Raw genomic sequence first — 20,309 nt, 5'->3', positions numbered from 1 at the left:
TCCCTGTGTCTTGGTGGGACGCCCTGGTCTTTCCTGGCTGCTGTGCCAGGCTCTCAGCCTGGCCTGGGAGTCCTGGAGCCCACCGGCCTTCTGCTGGCCCCTGGCCAGGCTCCTGACAGGCTGCCCCACCGAGGGGCATGGAATTCCCTATAATAGATAGGCAGGGTGCTGGGACAGAGACCTCTGCCAGCTAGAGCCCCCAAAGGACCCTGCAGCTCAGTGGCCTCTGCTCTTTTCTTCCCCAAGGGGCTCTTTTTCTGGAAACAGTGGAAGGAGCTGGGTAGTTGGCTGCCAAGGGAACCCTCTGGACAGTCAGTTAAAGGTCCCCAATTCCTCCAGGAGAGGCACTACTGAAGCTCAGGTCCCTTGGGTCCCTGCGGTCCTGGGTTCATTTAGCCTAGTGGCACTGACAGAAAGGCACCCAGAAATTCTGTTTGGGAACAGTTATCCCCTGGGGTAGAGGTCCCCTTCCAGGAGAGATTCCTGTCCCTTATTAATGCTCCAGCCCTCAGCCTGGAAGCTGCTGGAAGCAGGCACAGCAACCTGTGCCAGCATGTGGAGACTCTCTGGCAGCACCACATCCTGCCAACCAGAGAGCCAGGTGGCTCCCTGGGCTCGGCACCGAGCCCTAGCCAGCAAGTGAGCCTTCCAGCGGACAAGTGCGCATTGACAGCGAAGGCCACTATTTCCTTCAAGGCAAAATGTTCAGAAAGATGGGACCCTTCCCTACCGTGTGGCAAGCTGCCACCTGCTCTGTGGACCTCTTCTGTGGGAACCCCAGAAGGCCTGCGTAGTGGGACCACCCAACACCCAGCAGACCCAATGAGAGACTTCTGTCCCCAACTTGGTGTTTATTTTGTTTTTTCTGGTGCTGGGATGCATACTGGGCTCCTTCTCCACCACTGAGCTACGTCCCCAGCTGTCCTGACTCGGAGGCCTCTGGAAGGATGAGGGTTCTGGCATCAAGGGAAGGCTGAGCGCAGAGACCCCTGCCATGTCCATTTAGGATGTGCCAAGTCCTCTTTCCGGCCTGTGCTACTCTCCACAAGTAGGCTGCCGTGGGCCACCCTAGAGGCCGCTTAGTTCAACACACACCAAGGCGGGGAGACCCCGGGAGGCTCGGAGTTCAGCCCGAGGCAGGACCACCAGGTCTCACCACATAAGCTGCACCAAGCTCCCTTCAGGTCTCTGCACAGCAGCAAGCTGAGGGTGCCCGCTGAGCCACCAGGGAGGGCACTGCTGACCTCCCCTGAGGCCATCCACAAGAGCCTTAGGACAGCCCAGTCCGCGTGGCATGTGCCTGGTCTGTAGGGAGTGTGCTGGAGGGAGCAGACCCAGGTGGCCACCCAGTGCAGAGACAAGGGACCTCAGTACCCCCGATGGCAGCTGCTGGGGACCAGCCCTTCAGAAACGCACGGGCAGTGGTGCTGGGAGCTGGGTCGTGGCGCACCCCACAGCCTGGGCTCTCCAGCCTCAGCATGCTGGGTGACAGGAAAGGCCCATCTTGGGAGCAGCTCCAGGGACAGGCTAAACTCCGCAGGTCATCAACATGACTGTCACGTAATGGGACTTTCCCAAGCATCTCGTGCAGGACTGCAGGAAGGGTCACATGGAGTGCGTGGCAAGCACTGGGCCAGCCAGTGGGCGGGTCTCCTGGCTGCTCGGCTTTGAGCCCTTCTGTGCCTCTCCCTGTGAGGTCTCAGTGTCACATTTCCCAAACACACTGCCCTCCCTTATCGCCACAGCCCGTCCCAGGCAAAGGCTCTGCAGAGCCCCGACAGGACGACAGTCACATGCCTGCCATCTTCTGGCTCTGTGAGTGGACAGGGGTGGCAGCCATGGGGGCCAGGAGCCAACTCCAGGTGCTGGGCACTGGGAAGCCTCCTCGGTCTCTGCAGGGTTCCCCTGGTTTGGCAGCAGCTCAGCAGCTGGACACTGCTTCACAGACAGCACCTGCCAACTCAGCTGTTCTGGATGACCCTGGAGAGCAGTGCCGGTCCCCTTTCCTGGGAGGTGATGCGTCCCTGTTCCTCTAGGGTGGCTCCCATCACATAGCCATAAGCCAAGACGAGGGAGGGGGCTGCCATATGGGTGTGGGAACACCGCCACCCCCTCAGTCATAGGCGAATGGGGCAGCTGCCCTAGGCAGGTGGGCACCCACACAGTGCACGCCACCAAGGGCACAACCTCGAGGCATCCTGGGGGGTGAGGGCCCCTACCTTTTAAATCCCAATGTGAGGATGTGAGAGGGACCAGGCTCTCAGATGTCCCTGCCCAAGCCCCCACCCCAGGGGGTCAGCATGACCCAAGCTGGGCCCAACTCAGAAGTTGCTGCCACCTTCTGAACTTCAGATCTACCACCAGTGACTCTCCAGTCCAACATGCCCCCAACAGAAGGGCTAGATGGCAGGGTGTCTGGAAAATTCATTCAGAGGAACAGATAAGAAAACATTTTACACCAAACTGTTGACAAGTCAACCCAAACGGTCGCCACAGTGCAGGCACAAGGGGAGACCTCAGGCTCTGTCCCATCAAAAGCAGCTCCCCATATGCTAGAGGCTGAGGTAGGAGGATCACATGTTCGAGGCCAAACTGGGTAACTTAGAGGTTATCTCAATATTAAAAAAGGCTGTGGCTCAATGGTAGAGTGCTTGCCTAGCACGTGCCAGGCCCTGGGTTCCATCCCCAGTGCTACAAAGAAAACAACTAGCAGCTGGGCAGGACCTAAGGCACACGCTGCCCATGACAACAGGATCAGGTCAGATGGCTTCTCTCAAAACCTAATGAGGGCCAGGCATGGAGGTGCACACCTGTAATCCCAGTGACTCAGGAGGCTGAGGCAGGAGGATTCCAAGTTCAAAGCCAGCCTCATCAACTTAATGAGGCCCTGTCTCAAAATAAATATAAATATGGAGGCCTGGGGATGTGGCTCAGTGGTTAAGTGCCCCTGGTTCCATCTCCAGTTCAAAAAAAACCTTAGTGAAGGGAGTTGGGTGCAGTAGTGCACAGCAATAATCTCAGCTACTTGGAGGCTGAGGCAGACTGCCAAGTTCAAGGCCAGCCCTGGCAACTTAGCAAGACTGTGTCTCAAAATTTAAAAAAAAGGGCCTGGCCGTAGCTCAGTGGTAAACCACCCCTGGTTTCAGTCCCCAGCACCACACACACAGAAAAGGAGCCCCGACACAGGCTCCCACTTCAGTCCCGGGCCGTGGTCAGTGCTGGGGCTGGACTCTGGCCAGGCCCTGCTCGGGCTCCTGTCCCGGGATGCAGCTCACACAGGCCTGCCTTGGAAGGAGAGTGCCATTTGCAGGAGCTCTCGGCCCAGGTCCTGCTGTGCGCCCCCAGGGCTGAACTCGGCTGACAGCTCCCTGAAGGTGGCGCAGACGCGGCGGGCCTCAATGTGCCTGCGGTGGATGGCATGTGTCCACTGGTGGCGTGCGGCCCCAGCGAGCACCAGCAGGGACCGGCAGGGTATGGGGATGGCCACCTCCACCTCCTGGCATGGGACGGACCTGCTGGGGGCGATCACGCTGTCCCCGAGGGCCTCGGCAGAGGGGGCTGCGCAGAGTAGCAGGCTGCCAGCCGCCTCCCGGTGCATGGACACCACGGTGGGGGACAGGAGGTTGAGGCTCACCAGCCGCTCCCCCCACAGCCAGGCGTCGTCCAGGTGGGGGTCGATGGCGGAGCCCCGCTCGGGGCAGTAGTCCAGGTTGCACTGCTCGACGGGCTGGAAGCCCTCCAGCCCGGGGTACAGCCCCATCCTCTGCACCACCTCACGGCTGAAGCTCGGGAGGCCGCAGAAGCCCGCCATCTTCAGCTTCTGTTTCCGAAAGTTGACTCTGGGGCCATAGTCCTGAGGGTGGGACGGAAGGGTCAGAAGCCAGGCGGGCTGACGTAGGGCACGCTGAAAACAGGGACAGGGCGCCGGCCAGCCTGCTGGCGTGGGGAGATGGTGGCAGGGGCAGCGTGGGCTCAGAAGCTGGACGCATTCTGAAGGCAAGGCTGACGGGAGTCACCAAGATGGCCAGGAGCCAGCACAAGCCGCAGGGCCGAAGGCCTTGGCCTGAGCAGGAGGAGACGGATTCAGAGGTGAGGACCCTGGGCGAGACTCGGGGCTCAGACCTGAGGGCCCCCCTCAGCCTGGCCAGGGGCATGAAGCTCGCCAAGAGCAAAGCCACCCGGGTGGGGCCCCCAGCCTCAAGGTCAGGGAGGAGGAATCAGCCTGGGGGTGGGGAACCAAGGGCTGCTGGGACCCAAAGTGGACAAAGAGCCTGTCCCTGAGCAGAGAGCCTGGCTCTGCAGGCAGAAGAGGCCTAGAGGCCTGAAACCTGAGGAAACGGGAGGTGGGGACGGAAGACAGAGGGACCCGCCACACTCCTGCTAGAGACCAGGCTGGCAGGGGCTGCAGTGCGGGTGGAAAGGGCACAGGAGGGCAGACACTGGAGCAAGGGCTTCTGCCCGGGAGAGGGGCCTCAGCACCAGCATCCGCATGGGGACAGTGCTCTCCATGGGGGCGGAGGGGACAGCGACGCAGGCGAGGAGCAGCAGTGAGTGGCTGGGCATCCTGGGAGCCAGAACAGGTGGGCACGGCTCAGGGAGCAGCCTAAGCAGGGCACATCCTCCAGCTGGCTGGATGTCACCAGTGAGGGAAAGAAAGCTGACGGTGTCCAGGGAAGCAACCATCAGAACTAGCTATGTATGGAGGCTGGATGAGGGGAAGTAAGGAGGGAGGTGGGAGGGTGGATGCAGGCCCTGAGGGCCGGAGATGGAGGGAATAAGCAAGCTGGCAGAATAGCAGGAGGAAAATGAGGAGGGACACTGGTCCTGATTAGGGCAAGTCAGGAGTGCCAGCAGAATGTGCAAGATAAGGGATGTGATGGGAGGGGCAGTGCCTGGCAGCCCCTGCAGCCCCGAAAGGCGAGGATTGCTGTCCAGAACTCGCCTGCGACATCCCACCCCAGAGCCCACTGTGCAGAGGGGCATGGCAAGCCTGGCGGGGAGACTGAGCAGGCCCAGATGCTGGATGCACCCTCCTTGGTGGCACTGGCTGCCCATGCCCCACCCAGGGGTCTGTAAGGCGTGGCTGCAGAAGAGGTGAGCTACGGGTCCCCAGCAGCATGACTGTCCCGTGGCCTAGGCCAGCCCTCAGCACAGCTTGGGGCATCGTACCTGCTTCCTCCGCCCCGACTGAGAAAGCTTCCAGGGGTCACGATCCATCAGACGCACCATCTCGGCTTCTTCCTCCCTGGTCACGAAGTCCTCGATCAGGGTCACCCCTGGAAATGGGAAGGCCCAGCCCTCAAAGTCAGAGTCCTCAGCCCCCACGGCCCAGCCAGAGTCCGAGCAGTAAAGGAAATGGTGTGTTTTCTGCAAAGAAGAGACAGGTCCTGTCACTGCTGTGGCCTTCCTCAGGGGGTACACGCTCACCCTGGCACCCTGGGAGACCCCACCCAGAGGCCACCTTGGAGGGGTTTCAAAGGTGTCTCCCTCCCTTGAAGCCACCTGGGAGGGCAGCAGGAGTCTAGAGACGCCTCTGGGGAAGGCCCATGAAAAAAGGGACGGAGAGGAAAGAAGGAGCCAGAAACCAAGGCGCAGATCCAGTCTCCCGCTCCACCCTCCCTGGCCCTGTTCTACTCTCCACTTGACAGAGGAGGCTCAGCAAAGTTAAGGACCTAGCCCAAGGTGCACAGCCAGGGAGTGGGCACTGTGTCACCGGTGGCATGACCTGTCCCCCCAGCCTTGCAAGAGTAATAGGACAGGACCTAAGTGAGAGCATCCAAGCCAGGCCTGGGCTCCGAGGAACATGCTGAGCCTGAAGCTGAGCCCTGGCTGTCTCAAGGCGGGTGATGCCTGTCGGGAACCCGGGGGACACACCCTCTCCAGCAGAGCTCCTGTCCTCTGGGCCCTAGAAGCCCTCTCTGGAACTCTCCTTCAGAAGCGGGCCAAACTGGCCAGCCATCCTCAAGGGGAGTGAGCGGCTGGCTGCCTGCCTCTCTGCCCAGTGATGCCCTCCCATCGCAGATCAGGAAGGGTCCTTGTTTCCTATGTTTAAGAATAAACACTGAGAAACACCACGGCAAGCGTAGAAAGCAAGCTGATTTGAGAAAGGGACAGAGATGTCTCCAAGGAGAAGAGGCCAGAGCTGGGTGTCTGTGGGAGGGGTAGCCTTATCTCTTATAGACCAGGACCCCCCTTTTAATTACTGTCTTCTCTATGTTGGAGTCTAGGGTAGGAAGGAGGGGAGCAGGAGGCTAGCCCTCAGCCTCCCCTTGGCCTTTCTTTGATAACCAGTGGTCATCCTCTGGACCCCGATCATTCATCACTACTTGACCTTTGCCCCAGCCTCACCAGGACCAAGACAGTCCCTCATCCTGGGAGTCCCAAGCCTCATCCAGGATGGCCAGCCTCGCCCTGTCCCTGCTCTGACCTGGGCATTCATCTCAGTCTCCTCATCCTCACTTGGGGAACCCACCTCGACACCCCTCTACCCTGGCTGGCTCTAGGCCCCTCAGGTCCCTCTGCCCTGCCGCCACCCCTGGGGCTAAGAATGCTCTCAGTCTCCTTGGCCTGGAATCTTCCTAAACCACAGCCCCTCCTCCTCCTCCTCCAATAGGCCCCCACCCCATCCCTGCAGCCTCACTGCCCAAGGCAATTCTCCTCCAGCCCCCACCCCCTCTGCACTGTTTTGACCTTGGTCATCAGCCGCCTGGCCAATACCTCAAAATGTTCCCTTGGCCTTGGATACACTGTTCTCTCCTGACCCTCTTTGTGAATGAAAAGTTAATAAAATCGCTATTGGCCTCCATGGCACTCAAGATCTTAGAAGGATCAATCTAACTGAATCCCTGGCCAGCTCTAAGGAGGAGGCAGCAGAAACATCCCTCTGTGTGGGACACAGGCACAGATATGTGGAGGAGCTAGCCAGGGCCACCTGGTGGGCCTCAGTCCTGGCCTCTGCAGCCTCAGTTCTTCTACTCCTGGGGTCTATTCTCCTCTTAAAGCTCCCCCTCCAGCCTCCAACTCCAGCTAGTCACCTCCTGAGCTTTGGACCACCCTCTCCCCGCTGTCTGGGCCCCTCACATAGGACACACTGAAACCAGGAAGTCTCCTGGCCATCTTGCTCTCCTTGTCCCACCGCCATCAAGTCAGGACACTGTGACCTCCACAGGGCCGTCTCTCCACACCCAGGGTCACTGCACACTTCAGACCTTCTGCACTTAAATACATTCACACTGTTGGGCAGCTGTCACCACTGTCCATCTCCAGCACCCCTCCTTTTTGCAAAACTGTATCCGTTAAAACACTAACTCCCCATCCTCCCCTCCCCAGCTCCTGGTATCCTTCATTCCACTTTGTGTCTCTATGACTTTGACTACTTGGGGTTCCACATATAAGAACAGGCACCCAGTATGTGCCCTCTTGTTGTTTTGTTCTTTTGATGCTGGGAACTGAACCCAGGGCCTCACACATGCCAGGCAAGCGCTCTACCACTGAGCCACAACCCAGCCCACATCTGGCCTTTTGAGACTGGCTTATTTCACTCAGCATAATGTCCTCAAGGTCATCCCCAGTTCGGCATGTGTCAGGCTTTCCTTCCTTTTTAAGGCTGAAAAATGTCCATTGTATGAACCGCCCACATTTTGCTTTTCCACTCATCTCTTGATGGACACTTGGGTGGCTTCCACCTTTTGTTATTGTGAATAACACTGCTACAGCACGATGAACAAAGGTCTCAAAGTCTCACTTTCATTTCTGTTGGATATAGACACCAGAATGGGATTGCTGGATCATTTGGTAATTCTAGATTAAATCTGTGAGGCGCACCACACAGTCTTCCACAGGACCATGGGCACTTTTACCATCACATTGGCCCCTCCACTCCGGGATCCTTCCAAAATTCACATTTCACCTTATAATTCCTTTAAAACCCTCCAGGAGCTCTCCAGGGTCTTCAAAACAAGTCCACCTGCTTCAGAGGACACGGGGTCTCTGTGCTCAGGCCCCTTTGACCTCCCCAGCCTCCTCTCCCTCACTCCAGCACCATCCTCGTTCCCAGCACACGCACGCACGACCCCAGGCCTCTACCCAAGCAGGTCCCCTGGCCGGAGCGCCTGGCAGCCACCTGCAGCATTGCCAGGCTCCGAGTTCTCGAATTAGTGCCTCCTCTCCCGTTTCCGTGCAAGGTCTCCAGGCATCGCTGGCCGGGCATTCAGCACCCACCGCCCTTTCCGCGTGTCTCCCTAGTGCTGTGGAGCCCCGAGGGGCCAAGGCGACCTGCGCTGACAGATCCCCCCAAAGTCCCTGAGGAGGGCTGCGGGCCGACCCGCCCACGTCGCAGCCGCCTCCCACTCGCCAGACCACTCCTCCAAGCCCCCATTCTCGGGCCCCCAGCGCCCCTACCTCGGGGGCCCCTGGCAGGCTCCGACCCCGGCCCGCATCAGGGCCGAGCTGGGCCTCAGTTTCCCCATATGGAGAACGTAGTCCATCTGAGTGGCCCCTCTCCCAGCCCTTACCTGCGGGGACAGCTGCCAAGGCGGGTCACCGCAGCGCTGCCCCTCGCAGATCAGACAGGTCCGGATGCCCTTGCAGCCGCACTGCTGCAGGACCTCAGGGGCCTCTGCAGCCGCCATCGCGCCGTCCGGGCGAACAGCGCGCATGCGCGGCGCGGGGCCCGCTGGGAGTTGTAGTCCGCGCCTGCACTCGGCCTCGGCTCCGCTTCCTTCCGGTGGTCGCTGTCCCGGGACTTGCGCGGCGCCACCTCCTGGGCTCGGCAACGGCGAACAGGAGCTCCTGACGGCGGGCATCCCGGGCTCCGCCGGACTCCAGGAGNACGGCGCGGCTGCTCATGCAACGCGGGCGACCCAAGAGCGACCGGTTGGGGAAGATCAGGAGCCTGGAGTAAGAGCCGGGCGGGGGAGGCTGTGTCCGCGTGCGCGGGGGTCCCGCAGCCCCCCGGGTCGCCCACGTCTCTCGGGGGCGGGAAGAAAGGCCAGGGCCCCTCCCCTCCCGCTGCCTGTCTCCGTTATCGTCCCCTCGCCCTGGCGGAGTCTCATCACGCGCCAAACGTCCTAAGAGGCGCACGGGACCTTTGCTGCCCTGCGTGTGTGCCAGGTGGGCCCGAGTGGCTCTACCCCTGCCGAGGGCAGAAGGAGAGTGTTGCGCCACCCGCTGAGATGTTTAGAGAAAAGCACAGAGGAGCTCCCAGAGGATCGGGAAAAGCGTCCCGAGGACGACAGCAGCCCCGGGTTCTAAAGTAGCTATAAGGTTTTTTAAAATTTCCGTGCATGCACAAGAAATATCAGGTGAAACCCTTTCCGCGGCGGCCTGGGCACTTGGGTGTGGTGTAGGAGGCCTGCTGTTCCCTGAGCAGCCTTCCCTCTGCCCCCACGCAGCCTGTCACGGCTGAACCTGCTCTCTGAGCACCTGGACCCGAAGCTCCTGAGCCGCCTGAAGCAGCTGCAGGAACTTGACCTCTCCTACAACCTGCTGGAGGCCCTGCCGCCCAACCTGGGCCTGCCGCACCTGCGCATCCTCCGCTGTGCCAACAACCAGCTGGGGGATGTCACTGCCTTAAGCCAGTTCCCGCAGCTGGAGGAGCTTAGCCTGGAGGGCAACCCCTTCCTGACGGTAAGTGGGGTCTCCCACCAGTCCCATGCCCCTGTGTCGGGGCTCCATGGTGTTCAGACTCCACTATTCCTTCATCTCTTAGGTCAATGACAACCTCAAAGTCTCTTTTCTCCTGCCCAAGCTACGCAAGGTCAATGGCAAGGATGCGTCCTCCACTTGCACTCAGATGGAGAATCTGAACCGGGAACTGACCAACAGGGTAAAGGCAGGGAGAAGTTTATCTAGGCGTGCTTGGGAGCAGTGGGGGGCATTGAAGGAGTGACAGAAGAGGACACTGAGCTGGGTTTTAGGGTCTCCTCGCCTGGACTGCCTGGCATGTTACTCTGTGCCTGGCTGCAGCTCTGCTTCTGTCTTTGGAGGTCCTGCCCAGCAGGTGTGCAGGCGGGGCACAGTGAGGGAGGCCCGGGACCAACTGGGCCAAGCAGGTTTGGGCCAGTCTTCCTTGCTTTGTGCTGGTGCCTTTAAGAGGCTCCTGGTAGGGGGTAGAGTAAAGATGCCTGTGATATGGTGGGAGGGGCTGGGCTTGGATTTGGTTCCTCCCTACCAGGTCACAGCTCACTGGGAGAAGTTCATGGCTGCACTGGGCCCTGGAAAGGAGACCAAGAAAGCCCAGGCTGACTTCGTGAAGTCCGCCGTCAAGGACGTGTGCTATGGCCCGGACTCTCTCCGCGAGTTCACCCAGTGGCGAGTATGTACTCACCCCGTGGTGCCAGGGGTCAGTTTCCTGGCTCTCACTGCCTTGGAGGTGTCTGTCCTTGAGTGGCTGGTGACTGTGAGGAGTGGGGCGGGTCAGGGACAGCAGCTGCAGAGGCCCTTTCCCAGAGGCCCAGCTCCCTTTGACCTGGTGTCTGGTGAAGGGCTTGGGGCATTCAGGACCGTGCCCAGCTTCCTGAAGGCCTGGCCCTGCCCAGGTTCGGATGATCTCTGAGGAATTGGTAGCCTCCGGTGGGACCCAGGTGCATGAGGCAGACGTCCCAAAGAGGCCCCAGGAAACTACAGCTACCTACAAGCCCAGGGTGAGTGTGACTCCATGAGGCTCCTGGGGCCAAGGACCTGCCTTGACCCTCAGTCCCTGGGAAAGCTACTGGAAATCAAGAGGGCCCTCACAGGAGCCCAGGAGACTCCTGCCTGTGCCCAAGCTGTCAGAGAGCTTTCTGTCACTGTGACAAAGTGCCTGAGATAATCAGCTTGCAAGGAGGAAAGGTTTATTTTGGCTCACAGTTTCTTCAATCCATAGTCACTTGGTCTCATCACTTGGCGTCTGTGGCAGCACAGTACATTATGGCTAGCACATGTGGTAGAGGAACCCTGATCACGTCATGATGGTCAGAAGGCAGGGAGGAAGGGACCAGGGGGCTGATGTCCCCTTCAGAGGCATGCCACCAGTGACCTGACTGCCTTCCACTGGGCCCCACCTCGCAGTGGCGTCACGAGCAGTGACTGTGACGGACTTGTGGGTGACCAATTGAACACCCAAACCATAACACTGAGCAGACTCCTCCGTGACCTGGAGCAGCCCTTGCCTCCTGTGCCCTCAAGAGCACGCAGTCTGTTGGTGGTCAGGAGGAAGAAAGCCCCAGGCAGGTGCACCTGTGGTCACCAGGCCCCCTCCACAGGCCAGGCTGATGTCCTTGAAACGGCCAGATGATGTCCCACTCAACCTTCCTTCCACCAAGCGAGCTTGTAACTCCCCATCAGCCCAGATGGAGGGCGGCCCCTCAGGCCCCGACAGCAGCCAGGTGAGAAGCCAGGTCCAGGGGTGACGTGTTAGGGGAGCAGGAGCGGGTAGCCATGACGCCTTGTGTCCCCACAGCCTGCCCTGCAGCTGGAGCCCCTACACTTCCTGCAGTGCCACAGCAGAAACAACAGCCCTCAGGACCTGAAGACCCAGCTGTGGGCCTGTGCCTTCGAGCCAGCCTGGGAGGAGGGTGCGTCTCGGGAGAGGGAGGAGGGCCACCGGAGCAGAGCCACACCATGCGCACTCCCAGCAGGGCCATGGCGGGGGGCCATCCCTGGATAGAGGGGGCAGTCGGGAAAAACGGCACTGTGGTGCACACCTGTAATCCCCCTGGAGGCTAGGCAGGAGGATGGCAAGTTCAAAGCCAGCCTCCGTAATTGAGCAAGACCCTGTCTCAAATAAAAAGGGCTGGGGATACAGCTCAGTGGTAAAGTACCCCTGGGTTTAATCCCCAGTGCCACCAAAAAAAAAAAAAGTTTTATAGGCTGGGAAGAGGGAGCTGCAGGGAAGGGCTTACGGCAAAAGTTTTCACTCAGATGACCCCTTGAAACAGGGCACTCCGGGGCCACCTCCCAGACGGTGGCCACGTGTGGCGGGGAGGCGGTTTGCGTGATAGACTGCCAGACGGGCATCGTGCTTCACAAGTACAAGGCGCCTGGCGAGGTGAGTGCCAAGGCTGCCGGGCCAAGTGTGGGGTTCTCAGTCCTCCTGACCTTGTCCTCACGCAGGCCCCCAGGCCTGGCGCTGCGGCATGTTCACACTGTAACTGCTCAGTGACCGCTTCCCCGCCTCCTCCAGGAGTTCTTCTCAGTGGCCTGGACAGCCCTGACAGTGGTCACGCAGGCAGGCCACAAGAAGCGTTGGAATGTTCTGGCGGCCGCAGGCCTGCGTGGCCTGGTCCGGCTGCTGCACGTGCGGGCGGGTTTCTGCTGCGGGGTCATCCGGGCCCACAAGAAGGCCATCGCCACCCTCTGCTTCAGTCCCATCCATGAGACCCACCTGTTCAGTAAGACCCTCTCCCCTGACCCAGGGCTTCCCCACATCCCAGGCTGCTGCCATGATGGCCTCATGTGTCCCCTCCCTGGGATGGTAGGGAGTTGGTGGCTGCTGGGTTCCCTGGGCCTTGAGTTCAGCTGTGGCGCTGACATGGCTTCATGGTTAACTGACTGGGCTCTGGATCCGATCTTATGCCCAACCTGCTCTGTGGCCTTGGAGTTTCCTGGAAACCTGGGTCCCTGCTCTGTCAGTGACCTGGGTGGGCACTGCTGGCCCTCAGGGTGAACCCAGCAGAGGTGGTGAAGGAGTGGCAGGAGACGGCTGCGGTGCTGGGTACACGGAACTCAGCAGGACGGTGGGACCGTTGGCCAAGTCCCATTTCCTGGCCACAGTCCCACTCCCCCCTCTGAAGGGCTGACCTGGGGACCCTGGTCTCAGCCTGGGACGCAGCCTGCAGGAGGGCACAGGGCCCCTCAGGGCTGCTCTCCCCTTCCCATTCCCTCCTCAGCGGCCTCCTATGACAAGCGGATCATCCTCTGGGACATTGGGGTGCCCAACCGTGACTATGAGTTCCAGGCCAGGTGAGCCTGCAGGTGGCCTGGGGAGGGAGCAGTGGCCAGCAGGTCACACAGGGCTCCGGACTCATGCTGCCCCTCACCTGCTGGCAGCCAGCTGCTCACACTGGACTCCACCTCCATCCCGCTGCGCCTCTGCCCCGTCGCCCCCTGCCCGGATGCCTACCTGTTGGCCGGCTGTGAAGGGGGCTGCTGCTGCTGGGACGTGCGGCTGGACCAGCCCCAAAAGAGGAGGTGAGGCCCGGCAGGGATGCCTGGAAAGCCAGGCCCTGGGACTGGGTGCCCAGCATGCCCCTGCCCTTGGCAGCCTTAGAGATGTCGGGGCGCTCCTCACCATACTGTGACCAACTGATTTGAGCCCAGGTCCTGCTGCTCAGCAGTGTGACCTTCTTATTAGCGTAATGTCCTTGTCCATAGAAAGGAGACAACGACTTGAACCCCAGGGCTAGCGCAGGGCAGGGAGGTGGCGCATCAGTGTCAACTGGAAAACTCCTGGGACAGTGCACAGCACGGGTTCCTGCCTTGGGACACAGCCTTGCAGGGAGACAGGCCTCACAAAGGTGGCCAGTGACAGCCCCACAAAGGGTGGTGTCAGCTCCAAAAGAAGAATAATTGGGAGGGGATGTCCTCACGGGGTCAGCCAGGGCACTCTGCCAAGGAGACGAGCGGCAGGCAGCCTACAAGGACCAGGCAGGGGAGAGGTTGCCTGGAGGGACGGCGTGCGCAGAGGGCCAATGGAGGCCAAGGCAAAGGGTGTGGCATGTCCAGCTAAGTGCTAGTGGTGGCCGTGGGCTCCACTGCTCCCATCCAGCTCCCCCTGCACACCTGGAGTAGCACTGGCTACCTCTCACTTCCTCCTGCCACGGCTCAGGCCTGTCCCTAGTTAGGTGCTTTTTGGCTGGCCTCTGCAGGACTGGGCAGGCACACAGTGACCCCACTCATGTGAGCCACTCCCCTGTCCTCGGGGTCAGAGCAGCCCCACCCCAGGTCCTGGCATATGGCCCGAGACACCTGCCCAGCTTGGCACCTGGGCCCAGAGGCCCAGCCACACAGCCCACCCATCCTACCCCTTGTGCCTCTGGGCACCCACTCCCTGTGGCCTGGGGCACCAGAAGTTGGCCCCCTTCAGAGTGACGCTGAGCCAAGAGTGCCGTTTGGGGCTGCATCTCCCAGCCTCCCCCAGGCCAGGGCCCAGGTGGCTGGCTGACCAGGGCAGACAGGCGGCTCTGCATGCCAGGGCCAGCCACTGGCACCGTCTGCCGTCCTGCAGGGTGTGCGAGGTGGAGTTCGTCTTCTCTGCGGGCTCCCAGGCACCCGGGCGGAGAGTGGATGGGCTGGCGTTTGTGAATGAGGATGTCGTGGGTGAGTGAGCCCGGGCAGGACAGCCTGGCCTCTGGGACCCATATGGGTGGGTCACTTATCCTTGGGCTGGGCTCAGGTCCAAGGGCTTCTGAGGCATCCCACGTGGGGAGCGGGAGAGCGGCAAGGGGCAGCCTGGGCCCAGGTCTCCATTCTGCCTTCACCACAGCCTCCAAGGGGAGTGGCCTGGGCACCATCTGCCTGTGGAGCTGGAGCCAGACATGGGCGGGCCGAGGCAGCCAGTCCCCGGTGGCTGTGGTGGTCCTGGCCCAGCTGCAGTGGTCATGCACGGAGCTGGCCTACTTCTCGCTCAGCACCTGCCCTGGTGAGTCCCCCTGCCCCCACCCCTGCTTCTTGGAGCCCTGCCCCGACTGACTCTCACCTGAGGCCCCTCTGTCCTGGCAGAGAAGGGGGTCGTGCTCTGCGGAGATGAGGAGGGCAGCGTGTGGATCTATGATGTGGAGCACATCCTAAAGCAGCCGCCTCCACAGCTGGCAGCCCCACAGGCCCCTGTGCAGGTACCATCCCAAGGGTGCCGTCCCCATGGGTGCCATCCAGGCCCCGCCTCCTCCAGGCTGGGCTCGCAGTGTGTGGGGCTGGTGTCTGGAAGCAGGAACCCAGCCCTCTCTCTGGTCCCACCAGATCCTTAAATGGCCTCAGCCCTTAGCACTCGGGCAGCCGGTGACCAAGACCATGGTGAACACTGTGGTGGCCAATAGTGCCTTGACCTACCTCACGGCTCTGACGGACTCCAACATCATAGCTGTCTGGAGGAGATGCTAGCCGGGCAGGCTCCCCAGACGCAGCGCACCAGGGACACGGCTTAACTTATTTAGCTCGGGGCTGGAGGGGGGCGTTTTGATAGTGTCTTTATTAAATTCTCGATTTCCACATGGCGCCTCGAGCACTGTTTGCAGTGACGCAGACCCAGCAGCTGGGCTTCCAAGACAGGTTCATGGATGTGCGCACGTTTTCCCAGCCCGCTTCTGCTCAGTGCCGTCCAGCAGCCCCCAGACAGAAGTCGGGGCCTCTGGGCCAGTCCACTCAGCAGTGGCCCGAGTGTCCAGAACAGGTTGTCTGCCAGACTACCTGCTGTGAAGTCACCTCCACTACATCTGGGTCCTTGAATGTCATACTTTATTAGGAAGCTAAAACAGTCTATGTACAGGACACCTCAGTGTCAGGGAAGAGGTCTCGAGGAAGCTGCCAGGAGCCACAGCTGGGCCTGGCCATGGTCCTCTGCGATGCCTACAGAGGAGGGTACAGTGGAGGCCGGAGCTGGGCTTGCAGGAGGGGCAGGTGTCTTCTGACCCTTCTATTCAATCCCCTCTTGCTTGTCTTTGATGGCCACCTGGGGAAAAGGAAGAAAGCAGCCCCTCAGCCAGACTGGCCAGGCTGCCGGAAACAGGTCTAACAACCTGCACAGGGTCCACCAAGGAACTCAGGCCATGGCCCTTCTCCCCAGCGCAGCCCAGGCTGTACTGCACACAGGAGGAGGGGGAGAGGCAGCACATGCTGCCACTGCTGGGCCCAGTGGCCACACACCCTGCAGAGATAAGGGGGACCTCGAATGCTGCGGCTCTTTCCCTGTCTAAACTGTCCTAGACTGTGGTGGGACGGCCCCACTTGGGATGAACTGCCCCTTGGCAGCACCTGGAGGCAGACAGGCCTTACGCACCAGCTGCCCAGCAGCAGAGGAGACACAAGAACAGTTTCCAGGGGCAGCAGGTCCCCTGGGCCCATGGGGACCACAAGAGTGCAGGAGACTGGGCACTAAGGAAAGTTCCCACCCCCCAGGGAGACGGCACCCCTCAGCTCCACAGCCCTGGTCAGAGCACCTGGGGAGGTGGGGGAAGTCCCTGCTCCCCGATGCCTCCCACCAGAAGCCTCCCAGGAAACAGCCCTGGGGCACCCTGGGTGTGGGCCAGGGAACAGCTCCACCAGCACCCACAACCTCACCCGGAACCGCTCTTCCAGCAGGGAGAGCTCGCTGATGAGGTCTGTGATGGCGTTGGTGAAGGCCTCCTGGGGGCTGTAGTCTGGTGTGGTCTGCACACGGATGATGATCTTGTGCTCCAAGGGGTGGGGCACTTTGTAGCCAGCAAACAGCACCTGTGGGTCCTTCAGCAGCTGTCTGAGAAACAGGAGCAGATGGCATGAGACAGGCAGAGCCTAGTGGCCTTTGGGCCCTAGCCTGGGACTTACCAGCTTTCTAGCCACGCCATTTCTTTTCCCAGAAATCTTCGAGTAAAATAGACACTCAAGATATGCCACATGGGATCCCCAACACACATCCTGCATCCAGTAGGATTCAAGGACTCTGGCTGGGCTCTGGATTCCTGAGATTTCTGTTAAGACAGGGACCCAGCCCTGCCAGCAGAGAGACCTCCCTAAACTGAATATCCAGCCAGGTGCCAGGACACACAAACCCTGGGCCTGGTCCTAAAAGGGCCCTGGAACAACAAACCAGTCAGCAGGGGAAGGAGTTCAGGCTCCCACCTGCTGGTGACAGGAAGCAGTCCCTGCACACTGGCCTGCTCCATGGGGCTACAGGGCTCTGCACTGGCACCACGGAGCTCCAGAGCGCTCCTGGCCAAGCCTGAGCACAAGGGAGGCCTCTGCGCAGGGGGACACTGGGCTCACGCAGCAAGGGAGCAGCAGGCCTTGGAAAAGCTGGGTGCCCTGCTGTCCTGGCTTAGGGAAGGGGTCATCAGGAGACGGGCATCCCCATACCTTATGCACCAGGACCAGGGTCACTGCTGCCCACAGCCTCCAACATGCCAGACTGGGAAAAGCATAGCTCCCCTGTCCCCTCTCGCCACCTACCTCTGACCCCCTACCTAGCTGGAGTTTCACTGGTGTGGCCAATGTGGGGTGCCCACGGCAGGCACTGGAGACCCCCACAACATCTCTTCACTTCCCCTTGTTCCACGGCAGTCAGTCTCTGCCTCTACATCTTGGACTATTCAGTGACCTCTGTCACTGAGGTCACTGTCACCAGTAGGGGTGGGGTGGGGGGAGCTAACCCTGGCCACCTCTCAGTGCTCATCAGCATGAGCAGCCCTGCTTTCCTGTGGCTGGCTGCCTGCACTCCCGTCAGATAAACAGATAGAGAAACAGGCCTTATGTGAGCAGACCCGGGTCAGCTCGCCCTGGGAACAGAGCACTAGGATGGCGGCATTCGGGCAAGAGATGAGGACTTCCTGTAGCTCAGAGAGACAAAGGAATCTCAGGGGACTTGTGCTTGGCCCCAAAAGCCCCGTTAACCACCCCTGAAGGCCCCTGTCCTGGAACTTACGATTTGATGATGTTTCCTAGCGTGTGGTCTTCTTTATTGATGGTGAACAAACAGGCATTGGGCACTTTGGTGTCCTTGTTAATGGTGATCCTAGAAAGAGGCAGAAGCAACAGTTGAGGGGCAGGAGCTCCCCAAGTCTAAACCCTGCCCTTCCAGGCAGGCCAGGTCCTGCCTCCTCTGAGAGCCTTTCTCCATCTCTTCACCCCAGAGAAACTGCTCTGAGGGCTGGAGGGCCCGGTGTAGAGCGCTTGCCTAGCATGTGCAAGGCCTGGATTCCATCCCCAGCAGTACAGAAACAAAAACAAAAATCCCTCCTGACTCACGACAGTACAGTGACCCAGGGCCCTCCCCCCCCCACCACACACACACACACACACACACACACACACCCGTGTCAGCCGAACACTGATTGCCAGGGCCCGCACATGCTAGAGAGGGGCTGCGCCAACCCCCAGCCCCAGCTGCCCTGTCTCACTAAGCCAGCACTCCGCAGATGCAAAACAACAGCTTTGTTTCCCGTGGGGAACTATTTTGTACACTGTGACCTTAAGGGCATCCCTGGCTTCTACCGACTAGATGTCAGCAGCAACCCCTGTGACAACCAGAAATGTTTCCAGACATTGCCAGTCTCTCCTAGGGGGACAAGATGGTTCCCCAGTCGAGTCTCTGCCTAAAGGAAGGCTGAAGTGGCCGACAAGGGCTAGACCATGGGACCCCACACACCAGCCTCTTAAGAAAGAGAAGGCTCAGGGCGCTGGCACGCACCTGTAGCCCCAGCAACCAAGGAGGACTGTAAGTCCGAGGCCGGCCTGGGAACATAGCAAGACACTGTCTCAAAAAAATGAAGGGCTGGGGATGCAGCTCAATGATAGAGAGCCCCTGGTTAAACCCCTGGGACAAAACAAGCACAAGAAGGGCTAAGGCTTCAGTGGCTCAGCGATTTGCACAAATTACTTCGTGTAAGCCTAAGAGAAAATTCTATGACAAAAAATAGCAGGCAGTCCACTTGCAAGGTAACGAAACTGGGCCTCCTGCCAGATCAGGCCACACCGGGGGCTCCAGGAGCCAAGCCCTGGCTGGCTGACCACTGGCCTCCAACCTGCCAGCAACGGGCACTCACTGCAGGTTCCACACCGGCAATGCCACACAGCAGCTTTAGAGCCATCGCTGTGGCTGCCCCACGGAAGGTGGAGGTGGCGGGTGGGAGACGCGTCGGCTGCCAGGTCCCTAAGGAAAAGGACTTAGGAGCCAGACGCGGGGTTCGACTATAGTAGACCCCACCAATTCCTGCAAGCCCGGTGCAAGTGACTCAACTTCCCTAAGCCTCACTTCCCTCCTCTGCAAATGGGTGCACTCGCCACGGCCTCGCAGGGCTGCCTTAAGCGGGGCAAGCAAGAGCTGCTGCAAAAGCTGCTCCCGTCCCCCGCGCCGGGCAGAAGAAGCCCCAGACCCGCAGGGACCGAGGCGATGGGCGNCCACTGCCGCCGCCGCCAGCGCCTTATAACGTGACCTCTTCCGGGTCACGCCGGCGCTGCCACCCCACGTAAGTTCGGCTCACTGCCCCCTGTCGGACCGGAGGACCTCGCGCAGGCGCACGCACGCCCGAGAGGCCGCGAGCTCTGCGCATGCGTCAGTCCAGACTGCTCACACGCGCTCTGACAGCTGGGGACTGCTCTGGTTCTACCGTGACATCTTGGTCCAGGCTAAGCAGGAATCCGAGATGGGCACCTCTGGTCTCTCCACACCCCTTCATCTCTTTGGAAACGTGTTCTGGAGGGTGACAGAATGGAGCCAATGGGGTAGGGGGCAGTTGTGGCTGCCAGTGGGGGGTGAGGAGTACTGGTCCTAAGGAAGTATCCTAGCTAGAAGGATGTGTATAAAGAAGCCCTCTGCCAAACCTCCCAGTGCAGAATGCTGCAAGACCCCTGGCAGGGTTGTCACTGGCTTCTAGTTAGCAGGATCAGTCGGGGAAGGACTGGGGGAGGAGGCAGGTGCACACTGACGTAAGAATGCCAGGCGCTTGGTGGGGTAAGTGCGTCATCCCCTGGTTGAATGGGTTAATATTTTTGCAGACTCCGTTTAGTATAAAGGCCCTACCTGCGCTGTTTGAAGCAACAGGAGTTCCAGGTGAGCTACTGAGCCCTAACAGCTTGGCAGCAGCCCTGAAGCCCCCACGGGAATCCGGAGCTGGTACCACTACTTCCATTTCCCACTTGAGCCCTGGAGTGACCAAATGTCACTGTGCCTGGGTGATATCCAATCCAGGAGGCAATGAACAGGACCCTAACTCTCCAGGCCAATTGGGTGGGGCTTCTGAGTGGTGATGAAGTCAAGCCGGTGAGGGCAAGGATTCCCTGACTGGTGACCCCCACCCTCTGGGTCGCATGGTAAAGTTTGGCTGAAGATGCTGAGCATTTCATCTCTCAAAATGGGGGCGGTGGGGTTGTGGCTCAGCTGCAGAGCGCTCACCTAGCAGGTGCGAGGTCCTGGGTTCAATCCTCAGTGCCACATAAAAATAAATAAATAAAGGTATTGTGTCCAACTACAACTAAAAAATAAATATTTTTTAAAATGCACATCTTGGGCTAAGGTCATGGCTCAGTGGCAGAGCACTTACCTCACACATGCGAGACAAGCACTTTACCACTGAGCTACAGCCTCAGCCCCCAGCCCTATTTTGTATTTTATTTAGAGACAGGGTCTCATTGAGTTGCTT

The 20,309-nt window shown here is 60.0% G+C and overlaps 2 protein-coding genes and 1 non-coding gene across 5 annotated transcripts; 1 reads left to right on the top strand and 2 right to left on the bottom strand.

The window, feature by feature from the left end:
- Window positions 1-836: 836 nt before the first annotated feature.
- Window positions 837-8,671, bottom strand: Alkbh4 (alkB homolog 4, lysine demethylase). 2 transcript variants are annotated; one of them, XM_015491461.2, is made up of 3 exons: window positions 8,514-8,671; window positions 5,170-5,367; window positions 837-3,853 (listed from the first exon to the last, which is right to left on the bottom strand). In XM_015491461.2, exons 1-3 carry the CDS (start codon window positions 8,655-8,657, stop codon window positions 3,272-3,274), a joined length of 924 nt encoding a protein of 307 aa, XP_015346947.1. In that variant the 5' UTR covers window positions 8,658-8,671; the 3' UTR covers window positions 837-3,271. The 2 variants fall into 2 exon arrangements, with proteins under 2 accessions (XP_015346947.1, XP_048645930.1); XM_048789973.1 differs by having other exon boundaries at window positions 5,170-5,276; window positions 8,514-8,669.
- A 57-nt stretch (window positions 8,672-8,728) lies between these two features.
- Window positions 8,729-15,186, top strand: Lrwd1 (leucine rich repeats and WD repeat domain containing 1). Of its 2 annotated transcripts, none has more exons than XM_015491458.2 (15): window positions 8,729-8,898; window positions 9,393-9,627; window positions 9,710-9,826; window positions 10,175-10,315; window positions 10,539-10,643; window positions 11,244-11,366; window positions 11,441-11,555; window positions 11,919-12,028; window positions 12,164-12,371; window positions 12,870-12,942; window positions 13,030-13,170; window positions 14,207-14,298; window positions 14,465-14,620; window positions 14,701-14,813; window positions 14,938-15,186. In XM_015491458.2, the coding sequence occupies exons 1-15, from the start codon at window positions 8,846-8,848 to the stop codon at window positions 15,076-15,078; spliced, it is 1,923 nt and encodes a 640-aa protein (XP_015346944.1). In that variant the 5' UTR covers window positions 8,729-8,845; the 3' UTR covers window positions 15,079-15,186. The 2 variants fall into 2 exon arrangements, with proteins under 2 accessions (XP_015346944.1, XP_015346946.1); XM_015491460.2 differs by lacking the exon at window positions 8,729-8,898 and adding an exon at window positions 8,920-9,264.
- A 1,193-nt stretch (window positions 15,187-16,379) lies between these two features.
- On the bottom strand, window positions 16,380-19,249 carry LOC107146594. The gene is made up of 3 exons (XR_007342755.1): window positions 18,359-19,249; window positions 17,594-17,683; window positions 16,380-16,429 (listed from the first exon to the last, which is right to left on the bottom strand). It is a non-coding gene; the product is annotated as an RNA polymerase II subunit J (transcript).
- Between the last annotated feature and the right edge of the window lie 1,060 nt (window positions 19,250-20,309).

The sequence above is a fragment of the Marmota marmota genome, unplaced genomic scaffold (assembly GCF_001458135.2).
Source record: "Marmota marmota marmota unplaced genomic scaffold, marMar, whole genome shotgun sequence".
NCBI classification, from domain to species: domain Eukaryota; kingdom Metazoa; phylum Chordata; class Mammalia; order Rodentia; family Sciuridae; genus Marmota; species Marmota marmota.
The sequence above is the reverse complement of the archived record's forward strand: the minus strand, read 5'-3'. Positions and strand labels throughout refer to the sequence as shown.